A 23,188-nucleotide genomic window follows, 5' to 3' on the forward strand; every position below is an offset into this window, starting at 1 on the left:
TCAGCACTTAGAGAATTACACCCACGAAGGGACACTCTGCCCAGCTCACCACCGCCGAAACGGGGGAGGGGAATTAACCCAGCTCATCCCCACACAAGTGGGGGAGGGGAATCCGTCCAGCTCATCCCCGCGGAGCGGGGGAGGGACACCACACCCGCCGATGCGGGGGGATCTGGCTTATCCTGCAACCGCAACCGCGGGAGGAGCTGACTGACCCTAACACCGCCGAAGCGGGAGGGGTACAAAGCTGCCCTACAGCCGCACGAAGCGGGAGGGAGTGCCGGCAGAATTTTAAGTCTCAATCCAGCCCCGTAAAACGGAGGGGAGAGGAATGCAGCAGCTCACTGTAACACAAACTCGTCTTAACTCTTGAAGAATCCAAGTGAAAAAACTTGAACACGAAGTCTTTCTGAAGTAACTGAAGACTAAACTTGAACCTGAAATGCAACCAGAATAAAAACAGTACAGATATCTGGGAGGGGCTATGGATTGATCAGCTATGATTAATGGAAAGAAAATTATCAGGTATGATTATACATAATTTTACCTTCCATATCATCAAGCTGATCAATCCATAGACTGGTGGGATGTACCGAAGCAGTACTCACCCAGGGCGGGACATTGAAATCCCTGACCTCAACACTGAAGCCCCAAACCGGGCCTCCGCCCGTGCAGCCACAGTCAAACGGTAATGCTTGGAGAATGTATGAGCCGAAGCCCAAGTTGCCGCCTTGCATATCTCTTCCAAGGAGACGGATCCGGCCTCTGCAATCGAGGCCGCCTGAGCTCTCGTGGAGTGAGCCTTCAGCTGGATAGGCGGCACCTTCCCCGCGGCCACATACGCCGCTGCAATGGCTTCCTTGACCCATCTTGCCACTGTAGGCTTAGCAGCCTGCAGACCCTTACGAGGACCTGCAAACAGGACAAACAGATGATCCGATTTCCGGAAATCATTGGTCACTTCCAAGTATCTGATGATGACTCGTCTCACATCCAGATATTTAAGAGCAGAGTACTCCTCTGGGTAGTCCTCCCTACGAAAGGAAGGGAGACAGAGCTGCTGATTCACATGGAAGCGAGAAACAATCTTGGGCAGGAAGGAAGGCACTGTGCGAATAGTCACTCCTGCCTCAGTGAACTGCAGAAAAGGCTCTCGACATGAGAGCGCCTGGAGCTTGGAAACTCTTCTGGCTGAAGTGATAGCCACCAAAAAGACTGCTTTCAACGTCAGGTCTTTCAGAGATGCCCTCGACAAGGGTTCAAAAGGTGGCTTCTGCAATGCTCTTAGCACCAGGTTGAGATTCCACGCAGGCACCACTGAGTGCAGAGGAGGGCGCAGGTGATTAACCCCCTTGAGAAAGCGCACCACATCTGGCTGCGAAGCCAGGGAAGCACCCTTCAGGCGGCCCCTGAAGCAAGCCAGAGCCGCTACCTGGACTTTAATGGAACTGAGCGACAGGCCTTTCTCCAGACCTTCTTGTAGGAACGCCAACACTGAAGAAATTGGAGCAGTGAAGGGAGAAAGTGAGCCTGCTTCACACCACGCTGCAAAGATACGCCAAACCCTGGCGTAAGCAGTAGAAGTAGAGCGCTTCCTCGCTCTCAGCATAGTGGCGATGACCTTGTCTGAGAAGCCCTTCTTCCTCAGACGCTGCCGCTCAATAGCCAGGCCGTAAGACCAAAGGGGGAGGGATCCTCCATCACCACGGGACCCTGATGTAACAGGCCCTGCTCCACTGGCAGCCGCAGAGGATCGTCGACTGAGAGCCTGATCAAGTCCGCATACCAGGGACGTCTGGGCCAATCCGGACCCACCAGGATTACCCTGCCGGGATGCTTTGCCACCCGGTCTAGCACCCTGCCCAACATGGGCCAGGGCGGGAACACATAGAGAAGCTCTTGTGTCGGCCACTGTTGGAGAAGAGCATCTACTCCCAGGGATCGAGGGTCCCGTCCTCTGCTGAAAAAGCGCGGCACTTGGCAATTGGCCAATGACGCCATCAGATCTAGGCTCGGCTGGCCCCAGCGCTTCGTGATGTCCAAGAACGCCTGAGCAGATAGCTGCCACTCTCCGGGCTCCAAGGTATGGCGACTGAGAAAGTCCGCCTTGACATTCATGACTCTGGCAATGTGGGCCGCTGAAAGCTGCTCCAGGTTCGCTTCCGCCCACTGGCAAAGATTCATAGCCTCCTTGGCTAGAGGGGCGCTCTTGGTACCTCCCTGGCGGTTGACATAGGCCACAGCCGTGGCATTGTCCGACAGGACCCGTACAGGCTTCAGCACCAGTACCGGGATGAACTCCAAAAGCGCCAACCGAATGGCTCTGAGTTCCAGGAGGTTGATAGACCACTTTGTCTCTGCAGGAGACCAGAGCCCCTGCGCTGTCCTTCCCAAGCAGTGGGCTCCCCAGCCCGACAACGAGGCGTCCGTCGTGACGACAATCCACTCTGGGGTCACCAGAGGCATTCCCGCAGACAACTTGTCTGTCTGCATCCACCAGCTCAGCGCCTTGCGCACTGCTGGATCCAAGGGAAGGCGCACAGCATAATCCTCCGACATCGGAGTCCAGCGCTGCAGCAGCGAGTGTTGTAGTGGTCTCATATGAGCCCTGGCCCAGGGCACTACTTCCATCGTGGCCGTCATAGAGCCCAACAGCTGCACATAGTCCCAAGCCCGAAGAGGAGAGGCTACTAGGAACTGGTCCACCTGAGCCTGAAGTTTGACAATCCGATTGTCTGGCAGGAACACTCTGCCCACTTGGGTGTCGAATCGAACTCCCAGATACTCCAGGGACTGAGTCGGGCGCAGCTGGCTCTTCTCCCAGTTGATGATCCATCCCAGGGAGCTCAAAAGAGCAACTACCCGGTCCACAGCTTTGCCGCACTCTGCATAAGAGGGGGCTCGGATCAACCAGTCGTCCAGATAAGGATGGACTTGTACTCCTTCCTTTCGCAGGAAGGCCGCTATGACCACCATTACTTTGGAAAAGGTCCGCGGAGCAGTAGCCAACCCGAACGGGAGGGCTCTGAACTGGAAGTGTCGGCCCAGGACTGCAAAACGCAGAAAGCGTTGATGAGGAGGCCAGATGGGAATATGCAAGTATGCTTCCTTGATGTCCAAGGATGCCAGGTACTCCCCTGCCTTCACTGCCGCTATAACAGAGCGGAGAGTCTCCATGCGAAAGTGCCGCACTTTCAAGGCCCGATTGACCCCTTTGAGGTCGAGGATAGGCCGGACAGAACCTCCTTTCTTTGGTACCACAAAGTAAATGGAGTAACGCCCCTTGCCAAGCTGACTTTCTGGCACCGGAACGACCGCACCCAGGCGGATCAGATTGTCCAAAGTCTGCTGCACCGCCACAGCTTTGACCGGAGACTTGCAGGGAGAGAGTACAAACCCGTCTCTTAAGGGTCGGCAGAACTCTAGCTTGTAGCCGTCTCTGATGACTTCCAGCACCCAAGCGTCTGAAGTTATTGTGGTCCACTCGCCCAGAAACGAGGACAGCCGTCCTCCAATCTGCACTGGGGCGTGGACCAAGACCCCGTCATTGGGTACGAGACCCTGGGGGAGGACCGGAGGGAGCACCTCCGGGACGGCGGTCTCTGCGAAAGGAATGCTGCTTGGGGGAGAAATTCCTCTTAAAGGAAGAGGGGGCAGAAGAACCCGACCTGCCCGGGCGGTACCGACGGGCTTCCTGAAACCGTCCTCTGGAGGTACCGGGACGAGCACTAGCCCGAGCCCTGACCTCTGGTAACTTCTTGCCCTTAGACGTGCCGAGATCGGTCACGATTTTGTCCAGCTCGACCCCAAAGAGCAGCTTGCCTTTAAAAGGCAATCTAGCCAGGCGGGATTTAGAGGCGTGGTCAGCAGACCAATGTTTCAGCCAAAGCCACCGCCGCGCAGAGACTGTCTGAGCCATGCCTTTAGCTGAGGCTCTCAAGACATCATACAGCAAGTCTGCCAAATAGGCTAAGCCCGATTCCAGGGCCGGCCAATCAGCCCTCAAGGAATGATCCGAGGGGGAAGCCCGCTGCACCATAGTCAGGCACGCCCTGACCACATAGGAGCCGCAAACTGAGGCCTGCAAACTTAAAGCAGCCGCCTCAAAGGACGACCTTAAGGCCGCCTCCAATCTTCTGTCTTGGGCGTCCTTTAGGGCCGTGCCACCTTCCACCGGCAATGCCGTTTTCTTAGTCACCGCAGTGATTAAAGAATCCACGGTAGGCCACAGATAGGCCTCACGTTCACTCACAGCCAAAGGATAGAGGCGGGACATAGCCCTAGCCACTTTAAGGCTCGCTTCTGGGACATCCCATTGAGCCGAAATTAAGGTGTGCATGGCATCATGCATGTGGAAGGTTCTAGGCGGGCGCTTCGTCCCCAGCATAATGGCAGAGCCAACAGGGGCTGAGGGAGAGACGTCCTCCGGAGAGGAAATCTTCAAAGTGTCCATGGCCTGTAACAACAGGTTGGGCAAATCCTCTGGGCGAAAAAGCCGCGCTGCAGAGGGGTCATCCGCTCCATCCGAGCGGGGATCCGTCTCCTCCAAGGAATCCGCAAAGGACCGTTGGGAGACCTCAGACACGCTGCCCTCATCTACATCGGAGGAGACAAATTCCTCCAAGGCCTGGGAATCAACCCGAGGGCGTTTACCTCTGGGAACCTCAACCTCTTTACCAGACGAGGGAGCGGGGGCAGCGTTGTGCATGAGGAAGGCCTGATGCAGCAGCAAAACAAACTCGGGGGAGAAACCCCCCAGACTGTGCACTTCCGCAGCCTGGGCAACAGCCCTAGACGCACCCTCAACCGGCGCTCGCAATAGCGGGGGAGAGACATGCTGCGCATCCAAAATGGCGTCCGGCGCGAAACTCCGCGAAGGAGCCGCGCGGGAAGAACGGCTCTTAACTTTAGCCGCTTCTGTGCCGTCGCCCAAATTAAGGGCGTTCATGGCATTAATGTCTCCAACCTCAAGGGCGGCCCAAGAAGAAGCCGTCCGAGCCGCGTGGCCGGCCAAGATGGCGGAGGCGAGGAGCGGGGGATGGGCGTTTATGGCGGGAAAAACCGCCACGCCGGAGGAAGGACCGGGACATTCATCGGTCACGAAACTGTCACCCAACAAGGGCGAATCAGGCTTTAAGACCCCCGCATCCCCTCTAGAAGCGCTCAAGCGACCCGGGGAGCGACCCTTTGCGCCCTCGCCCTCCGACGCCATATGCCACGAGGAGAAGAATCGGGGAACCCCCTGCCCGCTATAAAAAGGTAAAAATTACCTGCTGTCCGCTCCGAGTTGTAACGACCTGGTGTCCCAGTGAGTAGCTGCAATAGACGCTTGAATAAACGTCGAAATAAACGCCTTTAAAGACGTTCAAAATTTTTTTTTTTTTTTTTTTAAACGGAGCCAGCGGGAGGGGGGAGAAAAGGAGGGACCTGGCACCACCAGGTTTGCACTTGCTCAAAAGAGCCCTCAACCCCAGGCACTCAACAAAACCTAAAAATTAGGCTTGGAGGCCTAGCCAGAGCTGCTGCTGTGTGTGACCACCACCTGCTGAGATAAAGAACATACTGAGGAGTTTCCGGCAGCACATGACCACATATAGGGAGGCAAAAGTTTGCTCTCTATCTCCACCTGCTGGTAGATGGACACAACCCACCAGTCTATGGATTGATCAGCTTGATGATATGGAAAAGGAAGTTATAGCACCTCTGTATAAGTCTCTGGTGAGGCCTCATTTAAAGAACTGTGTGCAATTCTGCAGACCACACCTTTGGAAAGATATAACGCATAGAGTCAGTCCTGAGAGCAGCTCCTAAAATGGTCAATGGTCTTCTTCATAAAGCATATAAGAACAGACAAAGATCTCTATATGTATTCTTTGGGGAAAAAAAAGGAGGGAAAGGGGAGATATGACAGAGACATTTGAATACATCCATGACATAAATTAATTTGAAAGGAAGCTCTGGAATAAGGGGGAAAAGGGATAGGCTGAAGAGTAATCTAAGGAGATGCTTCTTTATGGAAAGGGTGGTAGATATGTGAAACAGCCTCCTGGTGTAGGTGTTGAAGACAAAGACTGTATCTGAATTCAAGAGCACATTAGACAAGCATGTTCGGTCTCTACTGGAGAGGAAGGGATAGTAGATTATATTAATGGGCAGACTGGATAGTCCATAATTTATCTGCCATCATTTCTATGTTTCTATTTTTACTTATGCTAATTTCTAAACACATGCATAATCAACATGTAAATATTAGTGCCTACTTTACAGAATTACAATGCAAAGAAAAGGACTATGCACAACAGATGCTAGATTTCCTGAGACAGTCTTACTTGTAATTTTTTTCCACTTGAAGTGACCACAGATAAGATGTTCAAATTTCCAATCATACTTCAAAAGTCCCTGACATAACTAGCACTCATAATGTAGGCTTCTGTCTGGTTTGATGCAGACGCTGCCCTTCAGAGGAAAAAAAAAAGGACAAGTTGAGGAGGGTTAATGTATTGTGAAAGCGTCTGCCTGGAAAAGGGTAGGAGCCTTCCATATAAGTGACATGCAGGTCAAAATCAACGTCAGCATCTTTACATCCAGTGATGGTTTTATGAACCAGGCTTAAATTGATGGTTTCAAACTTCTTTCCATTAAAGTAAGATTAAAGGGTTCATATGACCCATCAACCCAATGGCTGCAAACATTAATAAGTTGAAGGTGCCTAGTATGTCCAAGAATAGCTCAAAGCACATTGCAATATTGCTGTTCAATATTATAAAATTTCCAGCTTTCAAGAGGGTATATCAAGACAGGTAGGAAGAGATGGCAAGTGGCACTCTGCCACAAGCCTTTTGACCTGACAGATGTCATGGTATTGAACAATTCCTCAATGTAGTTAACATGGAGCAAGGAACGAACGCATGAAATGTGACTGCAATTTCTAGCATTCAAGAATTTTTTGTCCATGCCCTTATCAGAGATTGCTTTCTCCTTTAAACACAAAAAAAAAGTCTAAAGAAGTAATTGCACGTATATGAACCACAAGGAAGGCAGAGGTGGTCATATATTGAAGAAGGAAGCAAAATTTCATGACAAAAAGATACTGGTGTAACTCAGATACAATTGTTGACTAGCACAAAGTGCTGTTGATTCAGAGATGAAAGCTGACAGCCAATTTATCAAACCTATGTGTTAGAACAGTTTTCTATGGCTCCATTATAAAAATTGCTCTATATTCCCTGTCAGAAAGTAATGGGTTTTACTTTTATAATGATGGAAGCAACAACCTATGAAGTTTATTTAAATCCCTTGAACTCAGCTTTCTCCTGTACACACGTTTCTGATAGGTTTTCTGGTGAAAGAACCAGATACCTAACAAATACGTGTGTGCAAGAAAGCAAAGACCATTTGATTCACCTAATCAATCATTTGCACTTGTTTACTCGATCTGTGGTTTTCTCCCTTGAATTTATTTTATTTGTTGCATTTGTATCCCATATTTTCCCACCTATTTGCAGAGAACAGATACACCTATTAGAGAACAGATACAAGGTTCTCATCCTCCCCGCAACCTCGGAGTCATCTTTGACTCCTCCCTCTCTTTCTCTGCGCATATCCAGCAGATAGCCAAGACCTGTCGCTTCTTCCTCTTTAACATCAGCAAAATTCGCCCTTTCCTCTCTGAACACACCACCCGTACTCTCGTCAACGCTCTCATTACCTCTCGCCTTGACTACTGCAACTTACTCCTCACCGGCCTCCCACTTAGCCACCTATCCCCCCCCCCCCCTTCAATCTGTTCAGAACTCTGCTGCACGTCTTATATTCCACCAGAACCAATATACTCATATCACCCTTCTCCTCAGGTCATTTCACTGGCTTCCAATCAGATACCGCATTCAGTTCAAGCTTCTCCTTCTTACCTACAAATGCACTCAGTCTGCTGCCCCGCACTACCTCTCTACCCTTATCTCCCCTTACGTTTCCGCCCGAAACCTCCGTTCACAGGACACATCCCTCCTCTCATTACCCTTCTCCACCACCGCCAACTCCAGGCTCCGCTCATTCTGCCTCGCCTCACCCTATGCTTGGAACAGCCTTCCCGAGCCCTTAAGCCAAGCCCCCTCCCTGCCCAAAAGCCCACCTCTTCAATGCTGCGTTCGGCACCTAACTCTTACCTTTCAGGAAATCCAGACTGTCCCAATTTGACTGCCCCTATCAGACTAACTGTTCACGTGTCCTTTAGATTGTAAGCTCTTTGAGCAGGGACTGTCCTTCTATGTTAAATTGTACAGCGCTGCGTAACCCTAGTAGCACTTTAGAAATGTTAAGTAGTAGTAGTAGTAGTATGTTGTGTTCGAATAAGGTAGATGTATTCCAAGTTCCATTAGGGTCGAAAGGAGGGAGGTTGTATACTGTCCAGTATGGTCTTTGGTTTAGTTGTGTGGCCGGATGTGGGGATTTACGTTGGATCTGTACTGTAGGCCGTTTTGAAGAGGTTGGTTTTTAGTGATTTTCTGAAGTTTAGGTGGTTGTGGATTGTTTTCACAGCTTTTGGGAGTACGTTCCATATTTGTGCGCTTATATAGGAGAAGCTTGATGCATAGGTTGTTTTGTATTTGAGTCCTTTGCAAGTTGGATAGTGAAGGTTTAGGTATGTGCGAGATGATCTGGATCTGTTTCTGGTTGGTAGGTCTATGAGGTCTATCATGTATCCTGGGACTACACCATAGATAGTTTTGTGGACAAGAGTGCAGATCTTGAAGGTGAGCCGTTCTTTGACTGGAAGCCAGTGTAGCTTTTCTCGGAGGGGGTTTGGCACTTTAAAAACGCGTTTTACCAAATATCAGCCAGGCCGCTGTGTTTTGGGTGGTCTGGAGTTTTTTGTGAGTTCTTCTTTACATCCCGCGTAGATTCCGTTGCAATAATCTGCATGGCTTAGAACCATTGATTGTATTAGGCTTCAAAATATTTCCCTCAGGAAGAAAGGTTTTATGCGTTTCAGTTTCCACATTGAGCAGAACATTTTCTTTGTTACAGAGTTTATGTGGCTCTCAAGAGTGAGGTTGGATTCTGTATGTCCCTTAAATGTATTTATTTTATTTCATTTTATTTTCTCTACGTAATAAATATAAATAAAACATTAAAAAAGAAGATAAAATGAAACCTTTTTATTAGATTAACATTTTTTGACTATTTTTCAAAGGCAATACCCTCTTCTTCGAGCAAAGGATGACAAATATCAAAATATACAAGTGACACATAAAAACACTTCAATGATAGTCTTAGGGGGAAAGGTAGGGGTTGGGGGTGAAAAACAGAGAGAGATCTTTGTTAAGTGCTTTCTGGTGAGTGTCAAAATATTTCATCATTTTAACTTCAAAGATCCTACATTCCTGGATTGTTTTCAAATTTCCTTTTAGTATTCTGACCATAATGTCATTGATGCAGTGCTCTGGGGTCTTGCAAAATGCTCTCCCACTGAGGTGTCACCCTGGTTAGCTTTGTGGTTTTTAATGTGGTGCCCATGTAAGTGGATTTTGTCCTGAGCTTCTGGACTACCTCTCCAACATAGCATCCTTCTCCACCTTTTTTCGCACTGAACGATACATATTACATTTGAAGAGCATGAGTGGGATCCCCTTATGCTGAATGTTTTTCTTTAGAAAATTTGTAGCTCACCAAACAAAAAATCTTGGTGGTTAATGAGGCAAACATCAGAAATATATAAAAACAAGTAAGACATCAAGTACAACACAACAAACGACATCGTAACAGATTAAAAACAGAAACGTCAGTTGCCTTAACTAAAGGCAATCTGGAACCAATGGCTCTTCAGCCGCTTTCAAAACAGAAAAAGATTGGATTCAACTCGAGTTTAGCTGAAAGAGAATCCCACATCTGAATTCCCACTACTAAAAACGTGTCTCCATCTTGTCACCTGAGGAAGATATCTACTATAATAAAACTCACCCTCAACGTTCTGAGGACACTGACGTCAGTGAAGCCAAGCCCTGACTTCCTTCAAAAAGGTTCGAAGGTTCGTGGTGGTGAAGCCACCAAAATCGCTCCGGGCCCCGCCCTCGAGGGTGGAGCAATGGCAGAACAATGAAGGGGTTGGCAGGGAGGGAGGCAGGGAGGCGTGAGGGGTGGGAAATCGCTCCGGGCCTCGCCCTCGAGGGCTGTGCAATGGCAGAACAACGAAGGGGTTGGCAGGGAGGCGGAGGGGTGGGAAATCGCTCTGGGCCCCGACCTCGCGTCAAACGTCATGACTTTGGGGGCGGAGCAATGGAAGAATAACGAAGGGGTTGGCCAGGGAGGGGGGGTGTTGGCGACGAACACCTTGCTAGCGCCCGTTTCATTTGATCTGAAACGGGCCTCTTTTACTAGTTTAAAATAAGACAGCTAGCTGCCTGTTGGGAAGAGAACACTGCAGCAGGTAAGGAGTCAAGGCAGCAGGATCATAGCTTGCAAAACAGTTCATAAATTGCTAGGTTTCAACTATCATTTCAGCTGCCATAACAAACCTAACTTAAAGAAAAAAGTGGCCATAACATTCTTAATCTAAGGATTCATAGTCAGATGAACATCTATCATAGTTCCAAAACAGGTAACCACAAGGTGTAGTGGAATGAGATCTCCATCAAAGACAAACTGAGCCAGGAGGTCCAGAACCAGGATTGGGATTTTTCACATGTCCATATTCAGCTGCAAACAATTCTTAGACATCCAGCCAGAAAACTCAGCTAAACAGCAAGTGATAAAACAGCAAATTTAGGATGAAGTTGAACACAGAAAGAAATCATATCATCATCAGCATATAAAATAAAACCTTTGCCCAAGTTATTGCAAATCAGGGACAGGCAAAGATTAGCAAAAAGGGTAAAGCCCTAAGGGACCCCTGCTGAACTAGGAGACTATGATAAAATGAGAAGAACGTGAAACAAAAAAAACTTAGAGGAGCGGCTTCGAGGGTCAAAAATTTACATCAGGCATGTATGCTGTTCAAAAACACCATCCTGGAAGCCCAGGCCAAATATATTCCGTGCATTAAAAAAGGAGGACGGAAGACCAAACAACAGCCGGCATGGTTAAAAAGTGAGGTGAAAGAAGATATTAGAGTTAAAAGAAAATCCTTAAGAAAATGGAAGAAGGAACCGACTAAAAATAATAAGAAACAGCATAAGGAATGTCAAGTCAAATGCAAAGGTTGATAAGGAAGGCTAAGAGGGACTTCGAAAAAAAGACTTCGGTCTTCACTGAGGAGGATTTTGGAGAGATACCGGTGCCAGAAATGGTATTCAAAGCTGGCCAAGGGGTAAAAGGGGCGATCAGGGAAGACAAAGCCATAGCAGAGAGATTAAATGAATTATTTGCTTCGGTCTTCACTGAGGAGGACTTGGGAGAGATACCAGTGCCAGAAATGGTATTCAAAGCTGACGAGTCGGAGAAACTGAATGAAATTGATTTTGATTGTTAGCTGCATTGATGTATGGTTTTTTTTTTTTTTTTTGCAGACTGATGTAAGCCACATTGAGCCTGCCCATGGGTGGGAAAATGTGGGATATAAATGCTATAAATAAATCTCTATAGACCTAGAGAATGTAATGGGGCAATTTAACAAATTAAAGAGTAGTAAATCTGGACCGGATGGTATTCATCCCAGAGTTCTGATAGAACTGAAAAATGAACTTGCGGAACTATTGTTAATAATATGTAATTTATCCTTAAAATCAAGCATGGAGGGTGGCCAATGTAACGCCAATTTTTAAAAAAGGTTCCAGAGGAGATCCGGGAAATTATAGACCAGTGAGTCTTACATCGGTGCCGGACAAAATGGTAGAGACTATTATTAAGAACAAAATTACAGAGCATATTCAAAAGCATGGATTAATGAGACGAAGTCAACATGGATTTAGTGAAGGGAAATCTTGCCTCACTAATCTATTACATTTCTTTGAAGGGGTGAACAAATATGTAGATAAAGGTGAGCCAGTTGATAATGTATATCTGAATTTTCAGAAGGCGTTTGACAAACTACCTCATGAAAGACTCCAGAGGAAATTAGAGAGTCATGGGATAGGAGGTAGTGTCCGTCTGTGGATTAAAAACTGGTTAAAAGATAGAAAACAGAGAGTAGGGTTAAATGGTCAGTATTCTCAATGGAGAAGGGTAGTTAGTGGGGTTCCCCAGGGGTCTGTGCTGGGACTGCTGCTTTTTAACATATTTTTAAATGACCTACAGATGGGGGTTACTAGTGAGTTAATTAAATTTGCTGACGACACAAAGTTATTCAAAGTAGTTAAATCACGGGAGGATTGTGAAAAATTACAAGAGGACCTTACAAGACTGGGCGTCTAAATGGCAGATGATGTTTAATGTGAGCAAGTGCAAAGTGATGCATGTGGGAAAGAGGAACCCGAATTATAGCTACGTCATGCAAGGTTCCATGTTAGGAGTCACCAACCAAGAAAGGGATCTAGGTGTTTTCGTTGATGATACATTGAAACCTTCTGTTCAGTGTGCTGCTGTGGCTAAGAAAGCAAATAGAATGTTAGGTATTATTAGGAAAGGAATGGAATAATGCCATTGTATCGCTCCATGATGCGACCACACCTTGAATATTGTGTTCAATTCTGGTCGCCACAACTCCAAAAAAAAAAAATAGTGGAATTAGAAGAGGTGCAGAGAAGGGCAACGACAATGATAAAGGTAATGGGACGACTTCCCTATGAGGAAAGGCTAAAGTGCCTGGGGCTCTTCAGCTTGGAGAAAAGACGGCTGAGGTGAGATATGATAGAGGTCTATAAAATAATGAGTGGAGTGGAATGGGTAGACGTGAAGCGTCTGTTTACGCTTTCCAAAAATACTAGGACTAAGGGGCATGCGATGAAGCTACTAAGTAGTAAATTTAAAATGAATCGGAGAAAATTTTTCTGCACTCAATGTGTAATTCAACTCTGGAATTTGTTGCCAGAAAATGTGGTAAAGGCGGTTAGCTTAGCAGAGTTAAAAAAAAAAAGTTTGGACAGCTTCCTAAAGGAAAGTCCATAGACTATTATTAAATTGCACTTGGGAAAATATTTCTGGGATAAGCAGCATAAAATGTTTTGTACTTTTTTGGGGATTTTGCCAGGTATTTGTGACCTGGATTGGCCACTGTTGGAAACAGGATGATGGGCTTGATGGACCTTTGGTCTGTCCCAGTATGGCAATACTTATGTACTTATGTAACTTGAATAAGAATTTGCTATTCTTACCTGCCAGTTATGGTCTGACAAAAAAAAAAAAAAAGGTAAATCACTGAAATACAACTCAGGCAATCCCACTGAGGCAATCCCAAAATCAGCAAAATGGCATACTATGATTGAATTATTAACTGTATTAAAAGCTCCTGACACATTCAGAAACAGAAGGTAGGAGGTATGGCTCCAAATTATTTTTGGCAAAGTTGAATCTAGCTTTTAAAGATCAAAAAAATGCCTCTGTGCCCAGTTCAAAATCCATATTGTCAATATGGATCATGAGTATTAAAAAAAAAAAAAATCCTGCAGCTGAAGCAGAACAGCCTGCTCAACCAGCTTACACAAAGACAAGCTAGAGACTGGATAATAACTGCTCAACAAGATGGAGCCATCAGAGGATTAACACTTGTATGTTTAAGAGATGACGGAAGTACCTGTTGGACAAAATAACCTAAACATTTGCAGATTTCATGACTCTGTGCAATAAAAGATAAAAGATCATGAGGGCATAAGCACGTCACTGATTTAAGCAAGCAAGCAAGCCATATCGCTCTGGGTAACTAATGAAAAAGAATCCCAATTTGCCTCAGCAGAAGAGGCAGAAATACGCTCAACAGAGCCATCCAGTTGCAGCAGAGAGGTATGTAGATCATTAGTTTTCTCCAAGAGATGATTAGAAAACCTCCGAGGGTCAATAGGAGTACAGATGGAGGCAGCAGATGGAATACATAATAGACTACATATAGTCAAAAATAATTCTCACAGACGATTAAGAACACAATTCTCTTGGCTTTCTTGATACAATTTACATTCTCATGGTAGTGATTTAAGGGAGCAGCATACTGCTCCATCAGCCTGTAGCCAAGAGCTCTGCCAAAAGTCATTCACTAAGTCAAAGGCATTTCGCCATATCCAGCAACAAATGGGAATAACAAGTGGCCTTTATTGATCATGGAGAGTGGAAAGTTTATTATTCTGATGATTAGTCTGCACACCATTTTCATCAAAGGCTCCTTCCCAATGGTGAGTAGGGAATAGATGTCATCATTAGGGCGATAAGACTGATACAGCACAACTGATATCCACTTAGATGGCAATTCTATAAAAGTAAGATACCTTAACACTTGTTTCTTCCTGACCACATTCTTAAATTCTATATGGTCTTCACAAGCTTGTAAGTTCTACAGAGAAGAGACTGTCCTATATATGTGTTCATGCTGCACCATATACATCTAGTAATGCTATAATAATGATAAATTGTAGTAGTAGAAGTAGGAATCTCTGTGCTCCACAAGAAAGAATGAAGCTCCTCATAAACTTGCACTCAGGGGAGGGACTGAGGGTGGTGTGGGCCCTCCGCCCGACACCCTCCCCCCCCCCCCGGCACCGTAGCTGACGGCCCCCGCTGCCCCGGTCCTACCTCAGGGGTCCTGGTGGCCTCTGCGAGGTGTGTTCTTTCCTGCCCACTACACTGCTGCTATTCCGCCGCCTGCCGACATCGCTGTGTCTTCAAAATAGTGGCTGAGTGTTCCCGCGGTAGTCTCGCGGGTCTCAGCAACCATTTTTTAAATACAGTGGTGCTGGGTGGGGGGAGGAATAGCAGCAGCCCAGCGGGCCTGGCAGGAAAGAACGTGCCTCGCCCCCGGCAGAGGCCACTAGATCACCAGCTATGTGCTGGGCATCCAGGCACAGCCTCTGGGCCCCCTAGATCCTCTGGGCCCTCGGGCACTGCCCGGTTACCCGAATGGTCACTCCGCTCCTGCTGTACTTGAAGATGCTCATTAACCAGCCCCCAGTGCTCTTTGCTTCCCTCTGGGAAGTTAATCAGAAATGCATGTGCAGCCCAACAAAGGACACAAACACTTTCACAATTACATAGTAACATAGTAGATGATGACAGAGAAAGACCTACATGGTCCATCCAGCCTGCCCAACAAGATAAACTCATATGTGCTACCTTTTGTGTATACCTGACCTTGATTAGTATCTGCCATCCTCACGGTACAGACCGTAGAAATCTGCCCAGCACTAGCCCCGCCTCCCAACCACCAGCCCCCCCCCCCCCACCAGCTCTGCCACCCAATCTCCGCTAAACTTCTGAGGATCTCTTCCTTCTGAACAGGATTCCTTTATGTTTATCCCGCACATTTTTGAATTCCGTTACCGTTTTCATCTCCACCACCTCCCGCGGGAGGGCATTCCAAGCATCCACCACTCTCTCCGTGAAAAAGTACTTCCTGACATTTTTCTTGAGTCTATGTTTAACAGAAAGGACACAAGTTTTGCTGCAAATTCTGCTGTGCCTGAGGCACAGACTGACCCATCAATAAATATGACTACTGACCTCTTCCTCTAGCCCACGTGTACACCCGAGTGGTGACAGTGCCCTTTAACTCTGGCATGGAAGGCATGGCCTGCAGTGGCCCCAGTTGTAGCTCATTAATTTTACTGGAGCTTTTTAATGGCAGGATATATTTGGGCAGTCCTTTATAAAACCAGGCACCAGACCGCTTCCAGACCTGTTGGAAAAAGAAAATATGAATTTAGCTGGATCAGGACAGCTTACTTACAGTGGGGGAAATAAGTATTTGATCCCTTGCTGATTTTGTAAGTTTGCCCACTGACAAAGACATGAGCAGCCCATAATTGAAGGGTAGGTTATTGGTAACAGTGAGAGATAGCACATCACAAATTAAATCCGGAAAATCACATTGTGGAAAGTATATGAATTTATTTGCATTCTGCAGAGGGAAATAAGTATTTGATCCCCCACCAACCAGTAAGAGATCTGGCCCCTACAGACCAGGTAGATGCTCCAAATCAACTCGTTACCTGCATGACAGACAGCTGTCGGCAATGGTCACCTGTATGAAAGACACCTGTCCACAGACTCAGTGAATCAGTCAGACTCTAACCTCTACAAAATGGCCAAGAGCAAGGAGCTGTCTAAGGATGTCAGGGACAAGATCATACACCTGCACAAGGCTGGAATGGGCTACAAAACCATCAGTAAGACGCTGGGCGAGAAGGAGACAACTGTTGGTGCCATAGTAAGAAAATGGAAGAAGTACAAAATGACTGTCAATCGACAAAGATCTGGGGCTCCACGCAAAATCTCACCTCGTGGGGTATCCTTGATCATGAGGAAGGTTAGAAATCAGCCTACAACTACAAGGGGGGAACTTGTCAATGATCTCAAGGCAGCTGGGACCACTGTCACCACGAAAACCATTGGTAACACATTACGACATAACGGATTGCAATCCTGCAGTGCCCGCAAGGTCCCCCTGCTCCGGAAGGCACATGTGACGGCCCGTCTGAAGTTTGCCAGTGAACACCTGGATGATGCCGAGAGTGATTGGGAGAAGGTGCTGTGGTCAGATGAGACAAAAATTGAGCTCTTTGGCATGAACTCAACTCGCCGTGTTTGGAGGAAGAGAAATGCTGCCTATGACCCAAAGAACACCGTCCCCACTGTCAAGCATGGAGGTGGAAATGTTATGTTTTGGGGGTGTTTCTCTGCTAAGGGCACAGGACTACTTCACCGCATCAATGGGAGAATGGATGGGGCCATGTACCGTACAATTCTGAGTGACAACCTCCTTCCCTCCGCCAGGGCCTTAAAAATGGGTCGTGGCTGGGTCTTCCAGCACGACAATGACCCAAAACATACAGCCAAGGCAACAAAGGAGTGGCTCAGGAAGAAGCACATTAGGGTCATGGAGTGGCCTAGCCAGTCACCAGACCTTAATCCCATTGAAAACTTATGGAGGGAGCTGAAGCTGCGAGTTGCCAAGCGACAGCCCAGAACTCTTAATGATTTAGAGATGATCTGCAAAGAGGAGTGGACCAAAATTCCTCCTGACATGTGTGCAAACCTCATCATCAACTACAGAAGACGTCTGACCGCTGTGCTTGCCAACAAGGGTTTTGCCACCAAGTATTAGGTCTTGTTTGCCAGAGGGATTAAATACTTATTTCCCTCTGCAGAATGCAAATAAATTCATATACTTTCCACAATGTGATTTTCCGGATTTAATTTGTGATGTGCTATCTCTCACTGTTACCAATAACCTACCCTTCAATTATGGGCTGCTCATGTCTTTGTCAGTGGGCAAACTTACAAAATCAGCAAGGGATCAAATACTTATTTCCCCCACTGTATATTTAGCAAAAAAAGAGGGGGGGGGGGTCCCTTATTTCTGTTCCTTTCTCCAACAAAATTAATGACTGGATAATCAACATATGAATTCCACTTTTCATGGACAGCATTTGTTGAAGATGTAATGTTAGTAGAGTGATAGAAGGAACCCCCCTTCCTAATGCAGTGGAATGAAACATGTTCATGTCGGGGGATGCCTACGTATGTCGTGCTTGGAAGCAGTACATCATTATTACTGCTGTAAGTTTAAAACTGAAAAGGAAAACTAGTTAAATCGGAAGGTGAAAAAAGAAAAGGACCCATGAGGAGCTTGGTGTATATTCGGTATGGAACATACTGAAATCACCGCTTGATGGTCTGACTTCTAATGTAAAAAAATATTGGAAAAATATAGATACTTTATAAGACTTTGTCTTTCCAACAAGGAAATTTAAACTTGAGGTATCACTATTGATAAAAACAACATAGGCACCTATAGGTCATTTAGTCTTCCAGAACTATCCCCAGAAGCATACAAATACTCTTACAGAAATGTATACTTGCTCCAAGACAGATATGAATATGTACATGTACTCAATGAGAGCAAATCTATAAAGAGAGGAGCTTATTTTTAGGCATCTATCTGGAGCCTATTCTATAAGGCAGGGGGTTCTCAACCCAGTCCTCAGGACACACCCAGCCAGTCTGGTTTTCGAGGTATCCACAATGAACATGCATGAGATAAATGTGCATGTCCTGCCTCCATTGTATCTCATGCATGTTTATTGTGGGTATCCTGAAAGCCTGACTGGCTGGGTGTGTCCTGAGGACTGGGTTGAGATACCCTGCTATATAAAGTAGGTGCCTACTTTCCTTTATAGAACACTAGTATAGCAGCACAAATATGTGATTACACTTAGGGCACAACCACTTACCAGCCATAGAGCTGGTATAAATGCTCACACTTTGACTACTGAAAAATGTGCTTAAATTATAGTATTCCATAAATGTATTTGCATAACTGTGCACCCTGCCCCCGTTTCACCTGACTCAGCCTATGTGTATCCACACCTTCAAACTATAACCCATCACATTTAGGTACCGTTTTGTAGACCAACACATAGTAGGAATATTGACATGTATGCCCATTATTCTCCAGATTCTATAAAAGTTGCTGAAATTTACCCACCCAATTTTGGGCGTGATCCTGAGAAGCACACGCAACTTAATTAGGCAACAAGCCAATTAACACCAATTATTGATATTGGCAATTTTTTTGTAGCTGTGTGTGTTGAAATTGGCTCGTGCACAACCCAAAGGACATGTGGCCATGGGAGGGGCCTGAGTGGGTCAGGAGCACTGCCATAATTTACTCGAGGTGAGCACGGGCATTTGTAATAAGCACTATTCTATAAACAGAACTCAGCCTGGAGCACATTTATAGAACAGTGTTGATGTTATGCGGTGGCATAGAAAGGGGGGGCGGTGGGGTGGTCTGCCCCGGGTGCATGCCGCTGGGGGGTGTCGGCTCTGCTGGTTCCCTGCTCCCTCTGCCCCGGAACAGGTTACTTCCTGTTCCAGGGCAGAGAGAGCAGGGAACCATCGGAGCCGACGCAGCTCCCAGCGACATGCACTGGGGGCGAATCGGCCCTTCCGCCCGTCCCTCGATGCTTTCCGATGCAAGTACGCGCTCGAGGGGGGGGGGGTGCTCCCGGGAGGGGGGAGGGTGCGCTGCGCTGCACCCGGACGGGGGGTGCGCAGCGGTGACCCGCACCGGGTGTCAGCTGCCCTCGCTACGGCACTGACGCTATGTTTTATTGTGTCTTCTAGTCCAAACAGGCCACGGGTCCGGACAGGCGGCTATCAGAGTCGTCCTAAAACAGGCAACAAGTCAGGGCAGGCAGCTCACAGCGTCGTCCAAAAACAGGCAACAGGTCAGGGCAGGCGGCTAGCAGAGTTGTCCAGAAACAGTCCAAAGATCAAACCAGGAGAGCAAGGGAACGTACTGAAAACAAGAACACACAAAGACTGGCCTTGAGAAACAGAACCTGAAGCAACGTCCTGTTTCAGCCCCGCTCCTTAAATACTGTCAGCATTCAACCGCCCAGCCCCAGCCGACATGGCCGGCCAATCGGAACCTGGCTACTGAAGAAATCCCTCTGGTTGGTTCCGTCCGGCTTCCCAGGCGGGGCTACAGCACCGACATCCCAATCTGGTTCCTCTGAGGCGGAGCTTCGGGTTCCCGTGCCCAAATGTGGAGAAGATGCCGGCCATCACGTCTCGGCGCCATCCTCCCCGCTGGCGCAAGCACGGACCCCATAGCTGGCGACCGAGAGCCCGGAAGCCGCGATCGCCGGCCCACGGGCTCGGCCCCGGACAGGGCGGCCATTGCCGCGGCCTCAAGAAGGTCGGCTATCGCCGCAATGGACACCGGCTCGGCCCCGACTGCACCCGGAACAGGCGCCCATCCAGGAAACCGTCGGGTAAGCCCTCTCTGGCTGCGGGTCCTTCCTCCCGGCCCTTGCTTCCCGCAGAGGAGCAGCCGGAGGGAGCGACGGATGTGACAACACCCTAACCTTGAAGGCCCTTTGTACTTTTGTGATTGGTGTTCTTTTGGTGTGCTTTGGACTCCCTCTGTCATAGTCTCTTCTGCTCCACCACTACCTGCATAGTTCAGGGTGGATCATATCAACAAGACCAAAATGTCTAGGAATTACAATATAAATACACAATTGCATCAACTACACTATACTACTCTCAATATCAAAATACATCGTAGTCAATATTAATTTGTATCAGAATACGAGGGGACAAATTTATTAAAAAATAAAGCGCAAATGTTTCCTGGTTCTTAATTTTCAGCAGCAGAAAAGGAGTGGGAATGGAATCAGGCTCTTAAGAAAACAGACCCGAGGCATCCAATGTTGATATAAACATTGGACGCCTTGGATCTGTTTTTTGAAGAGCTTGATTCTGTTCCCACTCCTTTCCTGCTCCTTTTCGTGGGATACCATTGTTCTTTCCACTTTCGTGGTTGCGTCTATCTTAATTTTCAATGCCATTTCCTGAATCTGGCCCTATGTGCACACATACACGTGTATGTCAGTATTCTGATCATTTATATGTGGTCTTGACATCTAAATGTCAGTGCCCTCTTTATAAAATTATTTCCTGTGTTGCCTTTTCATACACATTATGTCTCTTTGACTTTATAAAATACTAGCATAAGCGTGAAATCATGCAGGAACATGTACGTGATAGCACTTACACCTGCTCCAGTAAATTAATACGAACTCCACCCCTGTGCACTCCTACAATGAAAGTACAAGTCATGCAACGTACACACACTCTTGCACACTAATCAGTATTTTATGAGGTCACTTGTGCACATGACTAAAATACCAGCATTTACTCCCTACAATTAGGCAGCTCCCTATAACATTACCCCCTATGGAGGTGATCCTATACACGGTGCCTAAAAAATTGGCGTGAAATCAGTGCTAAGTGTATTCTATAACTGGCACCTAGTATAGAATACAATTAGTTGATATTTCTGCGGCTAAATCTGCGCGCATCCATTTATACCAACAAAAACCTGGTGCAAATCCCTGCGCACAGATTTAGGCAGACTAGGCCATATTCTATAACTAGGCACGTAAATTTTGGAACGCCTATGAAACGCCTTTCTCACCCATAGCCATGCCAATTTTTGCCTGCACACTTTAGAAGTTTGGCAAACATATTTACAGGATACGCTTAGTGAGCTGTGGGCCTAAATTCTAATTAGTACTTATTATTGCTTGTTAAGTGCTGATATTGGTGCTCATTAGCTTCTTAAGCCAATTAAGTTACACACGGTGTTATAGAATCCATGCCAATTTTGGAGCCTAAATCTAAGGGCACTACATAGAATCTGGGGGTATGGGGCAATTCTATAAGTGTTCACTTCCAATTAGGTGCATCTGATGTCACACAGTGACAGCCTATTTTTATAACAGCATCTGAGTGCTCAGATTCAATTACAGAACATTAGCATAACCCGTTATAAGTGCATCTTACATTTATGCACCGTCAGTTACAGCAGCCATAGACCTGGCATCATCACATTGGCGCAAATAAAGCAGGGATGCATGTAACTGACAGCATTGCGCAAGTTATGTGTGTAAGTGGGAGTCCTGCTCATGCTCCATCCATTTATACACCCCTTGTATTTACACGCTATCAGGCTTATTTTCGAAACAGAAGGGCACCTATGTTTTGACACAAATCAGGAAATGGGCGTCCTTCTCACAGGGTCGCCCAAATCAGCATAATCGAAAGCCGATTTTCGGCGTCCTCAACTGCTTTCCATCTTGGGGACGACCAAAGTTCACGGGGGCGTGTCGGAAGCATAGTGAAGGTGGAACTGGGGCGTGCCTAATACATGGGCATCCTCGACAGATAATGGAAAAAAGAAGGGCGTCCCTGACGAGCACTTGTACGACTTTACTTGGTCCATTTTTTTTACGACCAAGCCTCAAAAAGGTGCCCTAACTGACCAGATGACCACCAGAGGGAATCGGGGATGACCTCCCCTTACTCCCCCAGTGGTCAACAACCCCCTCCCATCCTAAAAAAAAAAAAACTTTTAAAATATTTTATGCCAGCCTCTATCCCAGACTCAAATGTCATACCCAGCTCCATCACAGCAGTATGCAGGTCCCTGGAGCAGTTTTAGTGGGTGCAGTGCACTTCAGGCAGGCAGGCGGACCCAGGCCCCCCCCCCCCCCCCCACCTGTTACACTTGTGGTGGTAAATGTGAGCCCTTCAGAACCCACCAGAAACCCAGTGTACCCACATGTAGGTGCCCCCCTTCACCCCTTAGGGCTATGATAGTATTCTACAGTTGTGGGGAGTGGGATTTGGGGGCAGGGGGGTTCAGCACACAAGGTAAGGGAGCTATGCACCTGGGAGCAATTTCTGAAGTCCACTGCAGTGCCCCCTAGGGTGCCTGGTTGGTGTCTTGGCATGTGAGAGGGACCAGTGCACTACAAATGCTGGGTCCTCCCATGACCAAAGGGCTTGCATTTGGTCATTTCTGAGATGGGCATCCTCGGTTTCCATTATGGCTGAAAATCAGGGAACGGCCATCTCTAAGGACGACCATCTCTAAGGTCGACCTAAATTTCACGATTTGGGCATCCCAGACCGTATTATCGAAACAAAAGATGGACACCCATCTTGTTTCGATAATACAGGTTTCCCCGCCCCTTCACTGGGGTGTCCTGTGAGGATGTCCTCAGGAAAACTTGGGCACCCCTTGCAATTATGCCCCTCTATGCCACTTATATTTGCCATTACGGTTACAGAATAGCACTTTAGTGACCTGTTGGCTCTTTTGCAGATAAGTGTACTAGCACGGCCTTTTATGCACGTGCAAGTGGAGTATTATTATGAAGCACATACCTCACAACTGTGCCCTCAGAAATACCCATGCACACAGGGACAGATTCTATAGATGGCGCTGAAAATTTGGCACTCAACGCTATTCTATAAAGGGCGTTTCAGCATGAGCACTTTATAGAATAGCTTTGAGTGCCAAATTCGACACTCAACTTTGGGCATGAGGACTTACACCAGCTGAAAACTGGTGTAAATCCTGGCACGCAAATTGGGAGCAGATCCCCGTTATTCTGCAACACTGTGCACATCTTTTGTGAACGCCCTGGATCCACCCATTCCCCTCCCACAGTCACGCCCACTTTTGAGTTGCTTACAATCCAATTTAGGTGTCCATTGGTACAGAATAGCGAGTAGCCAGATCGATGCCCAAATC

At 47.2% G+C, this 23,188-nt stretch overlaps 1 protein-coding gene across 6 annotated transcripts in view; it reads right to left on the minus strand.

Moving 5' to 3' along the window:
* Positions 1–23,188, minus strand: part of RPH3AL (rabphilin 3A like (without C2 domains)) — a 214,025-nt gene that overhangs the window by 37,163 nt on the left and 153,674 nt on the right. For all 6 annotated transcript variants that reach the window (XM_030222366.1, XM_030222368.1, XM_030222365.1 and 3 more), the window contains one exon: positions 15,577–15,751. In XM_030222366.1, the coding sequence (XP_030078226.1) occupies positions 15,577–15,751 (175 nt within the window). The remainder of the gene's footprint in view (positions 1–15,576; positions 15,752–23,188) is intronic.

Source organism: Microcaecilia unicolor, chromosome 13 (genome assembly GCF_901765095.1).
Source record: "Microcaecilia unicolor chromosome 13, aMicUni1.1, whole genome shotgun sequence".
NCBI classification, from domain to species: domain Eukaryota; kingdom Metazoa; phylum Chordata; class Amphibia; order Gymnophiona; family Siphonopidae; genus Microcaecilia; species Microcaecilia unicolor.